Source organism: Apostichopus japonicus, chromosome 17 (assembly GCF_037975245.1).
Source record: "Apostichopus japonicus isolate 1M-3 chromosome 17, ASM3797524v1, whole genome shotgun sequence".
NCBI lineage: Eukaryota > Metazoa > Echinodermata > Holothuroidea > Aspidochirotida > Stichopodidae > Apostichopus > Apostichopus japonicus.
In genome coordinates, this window is record NC_092577.1 from 34,718,468 (window position 1) to 34,731,874 (window position 13,407).

The following is a 13,407-nucleotide window of genomic DNA, read 5'->3' on the forward strand; positions in this document are numbered from 1 at the left end:
CGCTCATACACCTGCCTTAGGTTTGCTAGCGAATCCAAATAGCAGTTCTAAGTTAGTAGTAGCCTAACAAGTAACATTAGGTTGGATCCAACACAATAAAAAGATAAGAGATGATCTGATATTCATATTTCGCGACCGCAACATTTCATAATGCCAGAACTTATCACGGTTTCATGTTTTTGTTGAAAATGTAGGGAAAACGTTACGCACAGTTACCTACGGTAAGAAAACACACTACGTTGAATAAGCGCTTAGTGACGTACTGTAACTGTGCTTCGTGCTAGCCTAACTTGTTAGCCATAATTAATCTTACCTGCACTGTCCATTGGGTAGGCTACTGGTGTTAGGCTAATTTGTCATTAGTGCCAAGTGGTACTACTTACGTGCAGACCTAATTCTAGTTTCGGGTTAAGTGTAGCCTGTGAAAATAACTAACTTTATTCTGCCCAAGTTCATATTGGGCACATGGCTTAAAGGGTCTAACTAGAGTTATTGTTAACTTAATGTAGTCTTAGCCTAGTAGTAGTATTAAACTGGTTACAGGCCACGAGACCAAAGGTCCGCGAGACGAAATTAAAAAAGGTCTGCGACACTGAAGGTCTTCGAGGTCGGCAAGACCGAAGGTCCGAGAGACAGAAACTATTACTAGGTCCCGCAAGACAGAAACTATTACTAGGCCTATGATAGTTAGTGGTAAGACAAATATTACTACTGGTAATATTATGTTGATGAAGCTCGTAATTAAAAAGAATTTAGGCCTACAGCCATTTCTTTCCATAGTGTATGCCAGTGACTTGCGCAAGGGGGCTGGAGCGGCTTGCATTGATACTAGGCCTCCACCAGTGGCGTAACCAGAGGGGGTTGCAGGGGGCAAAAGTCCCTGCTCTCTCAAAGCCCCCCCCCCTTCTGCCTCAAATGAAATTTTAGAATACAAACTTAATAATTAGATTTAGCGATACCCCATTTTAAACAATATTGCCCCCCTTGTCAATCTCTTTGACCCCCTCTGAAGCCTCTCTAATGAAAAAGTCTAGTTACGCCTATCGATGGACCATCCATAGACCATCGGTTTTCGAAAATTCGGTCTCGCGGACCTTCGGTCTTGTGGAATTCCCCCATTAAACTAACTTATTTACTATAAGTATAAGGGGCCTTAGCAAGTTGTAGGCCTAGTGTAACTAAGCAGGCCTTAGAACCTATTTCCATATTACTGTTACAATTAGCCAAGGTTAACCTTGTCAGAGGTAACAACAGCCTTAATCCATATTTGCATAGAAATACCCTTTTGGATTTTCTTTTTAAGCTTCTCTCTGAATCCAGGGAGATAAAAAAGTTTGAGATGACCATCTTCATAGAGACCTACTCAAGTTTGAAATTTTATGAAAATCACTTTGCGAGATTTGAGAAGTGGGGGAAAACAGCTTACTGTTTGTATGAAGACCAATTAGTAAAGGATAAATGTCTGTTATGTAAAAGGAAAAACAGTATGATATCCCCATCAAAGGTCTTTAGTCACATATTCTTTGTTAATGATCTGTGAGAGGCTTTCTTGTTAATTAATAGTTGGCTTCTATTGCGTTAGCCTAAACCCTATGTAAATTGAGGTCAATGAAACTTTTCCAGTACGAATTGTTACCTTCTGTTGCAGTGGTTTTTCAGACCATGTTTATTGGCAACAGCTTCAAATCTTCTTTCTTACCCTATTTTTAATTTTTATCTAGGAAGTTGCCAACATGTCTCCATCCAAAATTAGCGACTTAAGAAGCTTCATCAGTCCCTCCCCACTCCCAATCAAATCTCATCAAGGACTTAAAATTACTGCCCGTTCAGAGAACCACTATGACTGTGCTGTTCCCAGTCGACAAGAAGTAGCGCAGCAAAATTATGTAAGAAGAACGAAACAACTGACTGAAGAGGGTTACCAGGCACCCAATTACAAACCATATCAACTGCTCGGTGAACCATTAATTCTTGAAGACAGACATTTGATATTGTATGCTCTTGGACAACTAAATGAGGTAAGATTATGGAGTACTTTACTTTAGATATATATGCAGGGTCCAGAGTTCAAAATGTAGCTTTATTTGCCTGTGCATAATTTGTGTAGCAATTTGGCTATCTTTGATTTAGCATTTTGCTAGATCTGCACTAACAGAGGTATTATCCAATGTAGAGAATAGAGATGTTTCTCATTTCTGATCGGTAAACCCGTAGTACCAATGTTTTTCCTTCTTTATATATTTGATGCTTTTCTTTAGAAAAATGTTGATGAACTTGCTAGCAACAAGAAAGAAGACACAGCTCAGAAAGTCAAGGAAGAAAAGACACCAAAAGACGACGCTTCTGATGTCCCACCGCCGAAGAAATTTATAATTCGTAGAAGTACAAAGTCACAAAAATCACTCGGTAAAGAAGTTGTCTATGGCAGGTAAGCATCTGAATTCTGTTATACAACCTTATCCAAAGGCTTCTAGCTCCTATGCTTCCCTCTGCCAATTAATCTTGTGTTTTGTTCATTTTTATCAGTTATAATCAGAATTCTGCCCATTTGAAGGAAATTGAATATATACTGTACATGTCATATATACTTGGTATAGAATGTTGCTTACAGTGATGGTTGTGAATCAGCAACCAGATTTATCAACTTATTTTATCCTATACTTTTATTGATACATCGTATGAGCGGTAGGGGATTTTTTTCTTGACAGTTTTGGAAATTTGAAGACTGTGCAGTGTTTTAAAATGTAGTGGTATCCAGAGAATAGAGTGACTAGCAATATGACTTTCTTTGGTGACCAAATGACCAAAAAAGAAAACAGCTATATATCTCTTCTTCAGTGGTACAAGCCTTGGCATTTTTACTTTTTCACATATTTTTTTGTTTGTATTTTGTATCTAGGAAAATGGTCAATCTGGCAAAACTAGGACATGGTTTCTTTACACTGATAAAGCAAGAAGAGGAAGCAAGGGTAAGAGAAAACATTTTTTTTTTCGGCTCGAGATGAAGGAAAATGAAAGAAGAGAGAGGGAAGGGAGAGGATTTGTGTGAGTTGCCATGGTTTCACACATAGTTATGGTTTGTACTAAATATTTCAAAATGTTCTGACATCTTGGACACACTGAGTTTTAGCTCCAATGTTTGGACATGAATGCGTGTAGAACACATTACATCCACCTTAATCATGCATGCAATATATATAATGTACTCCTTTGTTGAGTTGGTAAATATTAAGAGTTTGTGTGAACCAATCAGAATAGTGTACCAAGGATATATAAATGACTTGGTATCAATTGTCTGCCAAAAATAGAACTGAAAAAGCTATATTGTTTTTCGCTGCTGGCAGAGTGAAGGAAATTGTACGTTGGCTTAAGGGGTGTTGGGCAAGTATTTACTCAGTTAAGACAACACTGAAAAATAATGTGATTAGAAAAAGATTAATTTATGCTCAATTCTTGAAGAAAATCAAAACATTTGATAGAATATTGATGATAGTGTTACAATCTGACCATTTTGTCCTCTAAATTTGGAAAAAAAAAACTAGAAAACGGTGCAATTGAAGGAACAAAGGGAGCTGGAAGAGAAGAAAAAGTGTGAGTGGCAACCTGCAGTTGTGGATAGCTCTGACGAGGAAGAGTTTGATCCAGATCTTGGCCGAGATGAAGCACTGAGGTAGATTATAATACAAGTCATTCTTAACGTGGGTTGTTAAAGTACAGGTTCTGGGATAATGAGATATAACCAAGAGGGCTGGGTTGGTGGGGGTTGGAGGGGTAGAGGAGTTACACTGCAGGAAGCATTTTTAGTTAAATATAAAGTATATTTATATAAGTCATATTCACTGTAGTTCTTTGTGTTACAGGGTATAAGAAAGGGCCTGAGGGAAGAGGGGTTGGGGGCTATAGGTGCAGTGGGATTGCACTGCAAGAAGCATCTAATGGTAAACAAAAGAATAACACAGTACCTCATTGAAGTGATACTTGCAGTGGGTTTTCATTTTATAGGGTATGGGAAGAAAAGGATTAGGAGGTAAGGGGGGGGGTGGGCAAAGGGAAAGTGGGTGGGAAAAGGAAAGGAGGCATAACACTGCAAGAAGCCTGCCAGTGATATAATATTTATTTTATATACTTTTCATTAACATTAATCAGTTAACATAATGACAAGAGAACATTTTATAGAGCATATAACTTATGTAAGAAAATAAGAGCACAGAGGCAGCCCGGTTAGCCTTGTTATAATGTATGCTACCTAAATGTAAGTTTAAGGAAATTAGAAAAAAATAAGAATGGAAGTTACATGTCTTTTCTTAGCTACTCATGTTATAAAGAATTATCAATCTCTCATCAAACATACCAATTTTCAAATAATATATACTGAGCCAAGGAATGTTTCCTACTACCCTGTTTGTCCAAGTATAAAGTGCATTGAGGTTTTCCAGGTGTTTTTTGTTTTTGCCCTTTACGCAGTTGTGATTATGTGATGCACCATCAGTTATCATCAACCACAAGCCTACGTAGGGCAGTAAGTTCTTTTGGGGATGGTTGATGTTTAGTCAGATTGTTACCAACCTTACTTTGCAGAAATATATGCTTGAAGCTACAAAAACTATTTCAATCTAATTCTGTAACCAGTTCAGCTATATTTTTGCTTAAAATTCTAAGGAACATGCTATATGTTAAGAAGCACATCACTGTGAGTCTTTAAGTTTTAATAATTGAGGCCCCATGTCAAACGAAAAATACTGCAGCAGCTGCAAGATCCTGCTGCAGCAAGGCTGAATTAATAATGAGAGAAAAAATATAGTAGAGATTATATCTGCAGACTAGCAGTGCCCATTTCGTGAATTACCAAGCACAAAACATGACATCCTGACACAGCACACTCTGTGTCTGTGACCTTTGACACAGTGCCTTGTTCAAACTTTTTGTTTCTCTCTTTCGCTTTAGTCCGTACATGAATAATGAAGAAAAGAGAAGTTCGGAATCTTTTGGGTAAGTTCCTATCTCTTTCTGTTATTATTAATTTTTTAATTCTCAGTTTTGATTTATCTTGATTAGACCCTAACATACCCCCCCCCCCTCCCTTCCACCATCCTAATCTCACCATACCCTTACCTTATCCTTAGTTGGTATTAAATTATGAAATGTTTTGGATATTTCTCGTACATGTTTGACGGCTAATGTCAGAGGAACTCGGTAGATCTTTAATTTCTTTTTTTGCCGTTGGATGATGTGGGTCTGATTTAAGACATGTTTGATTTATTTAGAGAGACCAGATGGTTCTATTTATATATACTTGACAGTAAGCCATGCATTAATTTATGCCTCATCATCCAGCATGTATGTCCATTACATGGTTCACTGTGGATCTGCACAGTGCATGCTGGTACTATTTAACGTTTCTGACTCTCACATGACTCTTCCATGACCCTTTGTTTCTTATTTCCACTTCTCAGAATCAATTCGTCAGAGACAAGTGGGAAAGAATCCACATTACAAGTTCCTTCTACAAACTCTATGTCAATGCTCCCATCGCCGTCACCGTCATTCGGTCCTGCACCAGCCAGAAAGCGCAGGAAGAAGAAACGCCCCCAAGAATCCGTGAGGCCGTACACCCCTTGTCGATCGAACATAAATATCGAAATCGAGGAAGAAGATTCCCCTGACATGCAAGTTTAAATTTTCTTTTTTAATTTTAAAACTTAAATTAAAAAAAAAATTTAGTTCAATTTTGTATTTTTAAGTTTTATTTAAATATAAAAAATTAACATTTTTTTTTTGAAATTTAAAATTTTCTTTGATTGAGGCAGAGTCCCTGTGGAGATTGTTTCTTATGGCATATGCTGAATGATTGTATTTGAGCTTTTAAAATATTTGACTTAGCTTTCTGTAGAGAGAGTAGTGGTTTTTTTTTCTTTCTTCTTTTGTACAAGAGATTCAGCCATAAAATATATTATTTCTAACTATTTTGATGTGGAGTTCATGACATGTCTTTTACTTTTGGGAAATAATGTAGATTTAGTTTAAATTTTGAAATTGGCAATATTTGTCATGGTTATGGAGTACCTGCATGTTCTGTAATTCTTGGGAATTACGTGCTTGAGCTTATTAAAGTTTTAATTTTCTGTCAGGAGAGATTATTTTTTTTGTGGTAAAAAATTCTTCCAAGAAGAATGTTTAATACTTCTGTTGAAATTTGTGACTTTATCCTTTTACTGGAAAGATACAAAAGTCTGCCATGACAGATGACAGATAGCAAACTAAAAATTGATAAACAATTTCTGTCAAAATGTAGCGTTAAGAAAAGTAACCTGCAATTGCAACGAAGACTGCAAGTGTGTCGTATTCTGATTGGAAGTAGACATGTTCTGAAATAAATAACAAATCTTTTCTCCATTTCGATATTTACAGTATCGTCATGGCGACTAAGTACCTGCATTTTATTTTTTTTTGTGGAGTGGTTTGATTGATTTAGTACTTGAGCTTGTAAATTGTTTTACCAATTATTCTGTCTGGAGAAAATGTTTTTTGTTTAAAATATCGTCACAGAATGTCTTATGTAAAGAAGAAGATCATGAAAAAATTGTTCTCTTTGTCCATTACTTGGTACTGAATTGTTTGGGAAAAAGCTTAACTTGTTTTTTGAAAAATTTGATTAACATTTAAAATTACATTTAGGTGTGATATGTTACATGAAAGAGTGCCTTCTAGGTAAGAAAAAAATAATTAAAACTGTGGTTTTGTTCCTTTGTGGTTTTTTTTTCAAATGTAAACCAAAATCCATTTTCTATGATTATAATACAGCCGTACACATAAATAAAATGATCTAATCAATCATTTTTAAAGACGTATTCACATCACAATTTTTCAGAATATTAAAAAAAAAAAAAAAATTCATTATGTTTAGCAAATTTTGAGTGTATTACCATAGATGTAAACATGTTACAAAATGAACCAATCAGTTATATGTAAAGAAACCATTTGAACCATGTCCAAATGAGACAGAAATCTGAGCTTTGGTTAAGTTTGTTTTTAGTAGCAGTTCACACCCCCACCGTTTCTTTTTGTTTTTTTCGTTTCAGGTAAGTTATTACTGTTTTCTGTTTATTAACTTCAGGCATGTTTTGTTCCGACAACTCTGTGCACTAAACTGGATTCTTGAAGCAATGATGACTGAACCACCGTTAGCAATGGACTCGATCACGAAATGTTGGAATATCAAATACAGGTACAACATGAAGAAGAAAAGTGCCATTTTATTCTTTTCTTTCTGAAGTGTACTTGTATTTTATGACCAGAGGCACATTTTTCACGAAACTGGGGGGGGGGACATACCCTTGTCCAGTCCCCCCTCACATCAGCCCTGCATTTAAATTTTTAGGTTTTAAGGAAAGTCATTCTAGATAGTCAGGGGATTGCTATACTAAATGAAATGAGAATGTCACTCACAATTTTAGAAATTTGTATAAAACAAAAATTTAAAGATAAAGTGTTGCCCTGGTATGTGTTTCTTTGTAAATTAACCCTTTTGTTTTTTTACATAAGAATTAATAAACAGCTGTAGAGCACCAAATAATTGTATCGAAATGGACAAGGCATTACAAAAGTGACACTACTTGGTACTGGGGATTGTCCGGCATAAATTGTATAACCCCTTCTTAACTGTGAAATAGTTTCCCAGGAGTGTAACAGAATCTGTTGTCATGCAAACGGATGGCATGTTATTGAACTCTCCTTTTCATATTGAAGTTGAAATCCGATGCAAGCATCTCTGGGATACTGCCAAGTTAACCTTGAGTCAAAAGAATTTGCCAATTTGTTGATCCTTGGGAAATTGGAAAGGGAATCCATTATTTGATTCAGTGCTTTTATTATAAATTAGTATTATTATTATTATTTTGTTTTGTGCGGTGGGGTGGGGAGAGGAAGGTCTGTATCCATAAACCCATTATGAATCACAAAATACAATTTGGTTTGGAAAGTAAACTGCAAAATAAACTCAAGTCAATCCTATCGTAGTACTTCACCCCTCCCCGCCACCTCCCCTCCCCCTCCCCCTCCCCCTCCCCCTCCCCCGTCATTTGCAAGCCAAACTGTAGTGAGTTTCCACCTCTCTTCACTTCCTAACAGAGAACTCAGACAGAATACTTTCTGCAAGACGTCACAGCAGAAGCTACGCAAGGAGAAACACTTGGAGAATAAATGGAACATGTTCATAACCCACCCAGGAGCAGGCCATTTGGTAAGTGGCTGTCGTCTTTACATGTTATCAGGTGTCTGGGTGGATATTTTATAGTATTCCAATCAGAGATGAACACTCAGTTATTCTATGACTTGTCTGTCCCATCTCTTCATTTTGACTCGTTGCTTCTGTCTTTCGTTTGAGGCTGCCTCTGAAGAAGATCCTACTAGGTTTGAAATGTCACAGGTCCTCTAGAATTTTGTACATCTCTGTTTATTTGCTCTGAATGCTCACACTCCAGCAGTTATTTTGAGAAGGGAGTAGGGCAGAGGGTTTGGTGGGGGTGGGTAAGGGGGGAGGGTAGCGGTTAGGAGGAGTGTGAGTGGGTGGAGTGAAGTCTTCCTCAATGATACATCATACTCGTCTTGAATTTTTAACCTTAGTTGGCTTTGTGATCAAGGCTTCTTGGGAACAACATATCCAAATTATTTGTATATTCTTATTTTGTACACTTTGCTTTGGCCCGACTTCAATCTTGTATTAATAAATTGATTAGTTTTGTTGTCTTGTCTTGTCTCCTCTGTTTTGTTTTGTCTAGGTATGTCTTGTCATTTTTGTCTTGTCTTTTTCTTGTTATGTCAGGACTGTCTTGTCTTATGATGTTTTTGTCTTGTTTTGTTATGTCTTGTTTTGTTATGTCTTGTTTTGTCTTGTCTTTGTTTGGTTGTGTCTTTGTCTTGGTGTTGTCTTGTCTTTGTTTGGTTTTGTCTTGTTTGTTTTGTTTTGTTATGTCTGGTCTTGTCTTGTCTTATGTTGTTTTTGTCTTGTTTTGTTATGTCTTGTTTTGTCTTGTCATTTTTGTCTTGTCTTTGTTTGGTTGTGTCTTTGTCTTGGTGTTGTTTTATCTTGTTTTGTCTTGTCTTTGTTTGGTTTTGTCTTGTTTGTTTTGTTATGTCTGGTCTTGTCTTGTCTTACATTGTTTTTGTCTTGTTTTGTTTTGTCTTGGTTTGTCTAGGTTTGTCTTGTCATTTCGTCTTGTCTTTGTTTGGTTTTGTCTTGTTTGTTTTGTTATGTCTGGTCGGGTCTTGTCTTATGTTGTTTTGTCTTGTCATATCTTGTTTTGTTTTGTCATATCTTGTCTTGTGTCTTGTTTTATATTTCTTTGTTTCTCTTGTCCTATTACTTTATCTACTGTGTTCATTTCATTATAGTTTTGCTTGCTTTTAAATTTTGCTACACAAAGACTAATATCCTGTATTATTTTAATCGATTCCTCCCCAATGTGACTCCTGAAGAATTCTGTAAAGGCCTATAAATAACAAAAACCGTATTTGCAACATCTCTCTTATTTCTTAAAAAAATCCTACCATCATATTTTGTCGCTTGAGTGGAATCGAAGCACTCCAGCGGTCGCAACTTTATATCATCGTTTGATAATTATAGTCAGAGTTACTGGTAGTCAGATTTCAGCGTCCTACTTCTCTTAGTGGATTCACAAGACTGTATATACTTATGTATCCATGCAAAGGCAATACCGAGGACATTGATTAAAACTCTTGGATTTGAAATTGATTTTTTATTTCTAGTGAAGATGTTATAACAGCCTCGACAGTTTCATATCTGCCTGCCTTTTAATGTTATTCACATTTTTTGGTTGAAAAGAAACTGTCTGTTTGTGGCTCTTGTTATTAACATTATTGTAATACAGCAAATGTCTGATCGTGTCTGAATTGTTCTTATAGATATGTTGATGTGCCCTGCATTCAAGTTTGAAATAATTACTTCCTTATTTATTTATTTATCTTAATATATGATTTTATTTTAATTTACATGTATGTATGTATAATAATAATAAATGAACTTATAAAGCGCTAAAATCTACGAAGTTTTCAATAGCGCTTTACAACCTAATAGAAAGCCATCTTAAAAAAATGAGTCTTCAAATTCCCCCCCTATAGATAGAAAGACAGACAGACAGATAGACAGACAGACAGACAGACAGACATACAGACACAGAACTGTCTCTGTTGTTAGGACTGTCCAATAGCTATATACCTACATATTACCAGTTCTTTCATGTATATTTAAAACAGTAATCTAAGATTGAAGCTGTTCCCAGATCTCAGAATGACAGAAATGGAAATAGAATGAAGGAGAGAGAGAGGGGGAGGGGGGGAATTTGTACATGTTCTGCCCCACCATTTTTGGAATTGTGTTCCTAATAAAACCTTACATTCTGGCAACAGAGGAAATGTACCCTCATTACCACTGTGTTCCCCCCCCCCCCCTACCACATATCTTTAGATCAAATTGAACTTGTAGTATACACCATAGGGGTTCTCTAGGGATTTTCTATGAGGGCTGGAAAAAAAAAAAACTTTGAGGGGGGAGCAAAGGGCAAGGCAGAATGAAAATATCATTATGCCTAAATTACGTAATGTACATGGTAGGCCAGTAAGGTGCTCAACTCTTACACACTTAGGGTCTGCATATCCAGATTGGTACAAGATTTTAGGCCGTTGTTTTTGTGCGGGTCAAATTGACATCTTTAGCGAGCCAGATTTGGCCGGTGGTCCTACCTATAAATCTGGCGTACACTTTGGTCTGTGATGTGAAAACAGCAACAACAGAAAATAGCAAAATGGGAAAGGTGTAGGGATAGCTTATCTCTCCCTGTCATCATTCCCTCCCCCCCACCTCACCCCTAAATATTTGAAGCTATGTTCAACTTATGGACATCCTCAGGGACAAAACAAACAACTTTATGTCAATCTTAAAAATCTATTTTTATTTATTCTTCTATTTTAAATTTGTTTTTAAAGCATGAGAACACCTTAGGGCTTCCAAATGCGCAGGTAGGGTTTTGTAATGTGTTTTTGGATGTCACCACCCACGGCTCTGCACTCCTGTGATGTAAATGCCACGCTTGCACTCCACACACAAAGAACACCACACAGATTGCACCCAGTACACAGAGAACACCGCACAGGAGTATGTTCAATGGAGAAATATGTACACCTGTTGGAACACACATGTAGATTAAAGTAAATGTGCATACACAGCATCTCACCATTTACAATTTGTGTGCACAGGACACCACACATTCTACCTTCAGACACTAAACACCACACACATATTGTATGCCTAAGAAACACCATCGATAGCACCAAGGACACCACAGATAGCACCAAGGAACACCACAGATAGCACCAAGGAACACCACATATAGCACCGAGGGACACCACCGATAGCACCAAGGAACACCGCAGATAGCACCAAGGAACACCGAAAATAGCACCAAGAAACACCACAGATAGCACCAAGGAACACTGAAAACAGCACCAAGGAACACCACATATAGCACCAAGGAACCACATGTATAGCACCAAGGGACACCACATATAGTACCAAGGGACACCACAGATAGCACCAAGGAACACCACATATAGCACCGAGGAACGCCACATAAAGCGCAGAGGAACACCACAGATAGCACCAAGGAACACCGAAAATAGCACCAATGAACACATATAGCACCGAGGAACACCATATATAGCACCAAGGAACACCACAGATAGCACAGAGGAACACCACAGATAGCACCGAGGAACACCACAGATAGCACTGAGGAACACCACATATAGTACCAAGGAACACCGAAAGTAGCACCAAGGGACACCACAGATAGCACCAAGGAACACCACATATAGCACAAAGGGACACCATAGATAGCACCAATGAACACAGAAAATAGCACCAAGGAACACCATAGATAGCACCGAGGAACACCACATATAGCACCAAGGAACACCACATATAGCACCAAGGGACATTGCAGATAGCACCAAGGAACAATAAGCAACACACAGATTGTACTGTTGTGCCTGTAAAGAACACCTCACAGCTTGCACACATCAGGTCATTGCAAAGAACACCAGACTGATTGCACAATGTGCCAATGAAGAAGAACACCACACAGATTGCCCTCCCACACCACCCTCCCCTCCCCTCCACCATGTACCGCTCACCTCCCTCCCACCACCAATTCATTGTTTTTCAGTTTAATAGATCAAGTGTGTGGTATATTTCATATGAATGCCACTTTATGGTGCAAGATATGCATAGGAAGATTCATAGCACAGGTCTATTTAAATTTACATTGTGTAATTCTATATTGCAGTTAAGCCAGCAACATTGATTAAAACAGAAATTGAAGGAACAAAGAAACTTTCTTTGCCAGGTGCCAATTAAAATACCTACTTCACAATTCTTCTTCTTCGCAAAAGACAAACATATTTCAATTTTTTTGTTGTTGTCCAAATTAGTGAAGCTTTAAAGAAAATTCCCATAAGACATTACATTTTCATATTGCAATTTGAATTTTCATTGGGACATCAGATATTCATAGGAACGATTATATCCAAATTTCTCAAAATCAAATACTGAATCCTGTTAGGTCAATTTATGTGATATTTTCATCATTTCTACCAGAGAGGGAGACAGAGGATGTCACTGAGTCGGCAGATGCGAAAAATGTCGGTACAGACTCAACAGGGAGGAGTTGGACAGAGTGCGCCCTCGCAGCAGTCTTTCATAACAAGTTCAATGACATTTCCCGCCGAGCAGACAACCAGCCGGATGGACGAGGACAGAATGAGTTCAGCAAGGGATTCCGTCAGAGGTAATTGTAACATCGTTTCTCAATTGTTCGACAAAATTTGAATTCGAATTGGAATGGATGAGGGAAATGAAAATGCTGGACATTGATTTCTGATCAAATGAATGAGGACTAAAATAATTTCAACACAGAATCGAGTCATGTTCTGGGATGTTGTTCACAAGTTGAATTTGGAGACAAATAGGATGGTACAGAAATATTTTACTCGATTTTCTAATCTAAAGGATGAGAACTGAAATAATTTCAACACAGAATCAAGTCATGTTCTGGGATGTTGTTCACAAGTTGAATTCGGAGACAAATAGGATGGTACAGAAATATTTTACTCGATTTTCTAATCTAAAGGATGAGAACTGAAATAATTTCAACACAGAATCGAGTCATGTTCTGGGATGTTGTTCACAAGTTGAATTCGGAGACAAATAGGATGGTACAGAAATATTTTACTTGATTTTCTAATCTAAAGGATGAGAACTGAAATAATTTCAACACAGAATCGAGTCATGTTCTGGGATGTTGTTCACAAGTTGAATTCGGAGACAAATAGGAT

At 37.3% G+C, this 13,407-nt stretch overlaps 1 protein-coding gene across 5 annotated transcripts in view; it reads left to right on the forward strand.

Annotated features, from left to right (window-relative positions):
* Nucleotides 1-13,407, forward strand: part of LOC139954774 (coiled-coil domain-containing protein 60-like) — a 24,883-nt gene continuing 11,476 nt past the window's right edge. Inside the window, exons 1-11 of one of the 5 annotated variants that reach the window (XM_071954699.1) lie at nt 1-221; nt 1,722-2,018; nt 2,259-2,428; nt 2,900-2,969; nt 3,543-3,670; nt 4,945-4,989; nt 5,454-5,666; nt 7,115-7,225; nt 8,128-8,239; nt 11,002-11,034; nt 12,671-12,860. In XM_071954699.1, coding sequence (XP_071810800.1) covers nt 1,734-2,018; nt 2,259-2,428; nt 2,900-2,969; nt 3,543-3,670; nt 4,945-4,989; nt 5,454-5,666; nt 7,115-7,225; nt 8,128-8,239; nt 11,002-11,034; nt 12,671-12,860 — 1,357 coding nt within the window. In that variant the 5' untranslated portion in view covers nt 1-221; nt 1,722-1,733. Of the gene's footprint in view, nt 222-534; nt 694-1,721; nt 2,019-2,258; nt 2,429-2,899; nt 2,970-3,542; nt 3,671-4,944; nt 4,990-5,453; nt 5,667-7,114; nt 7,226-8,127; nt 8,240-11,001; nt 11,035-12,670; nt 12,861-13,407 lie in introns of those variants that run through there. The other 4 variants (XM_071954701.1, XM_071954700.1, XM_071954698.1 and 1 more) reach the window with 4 other exon arrangements.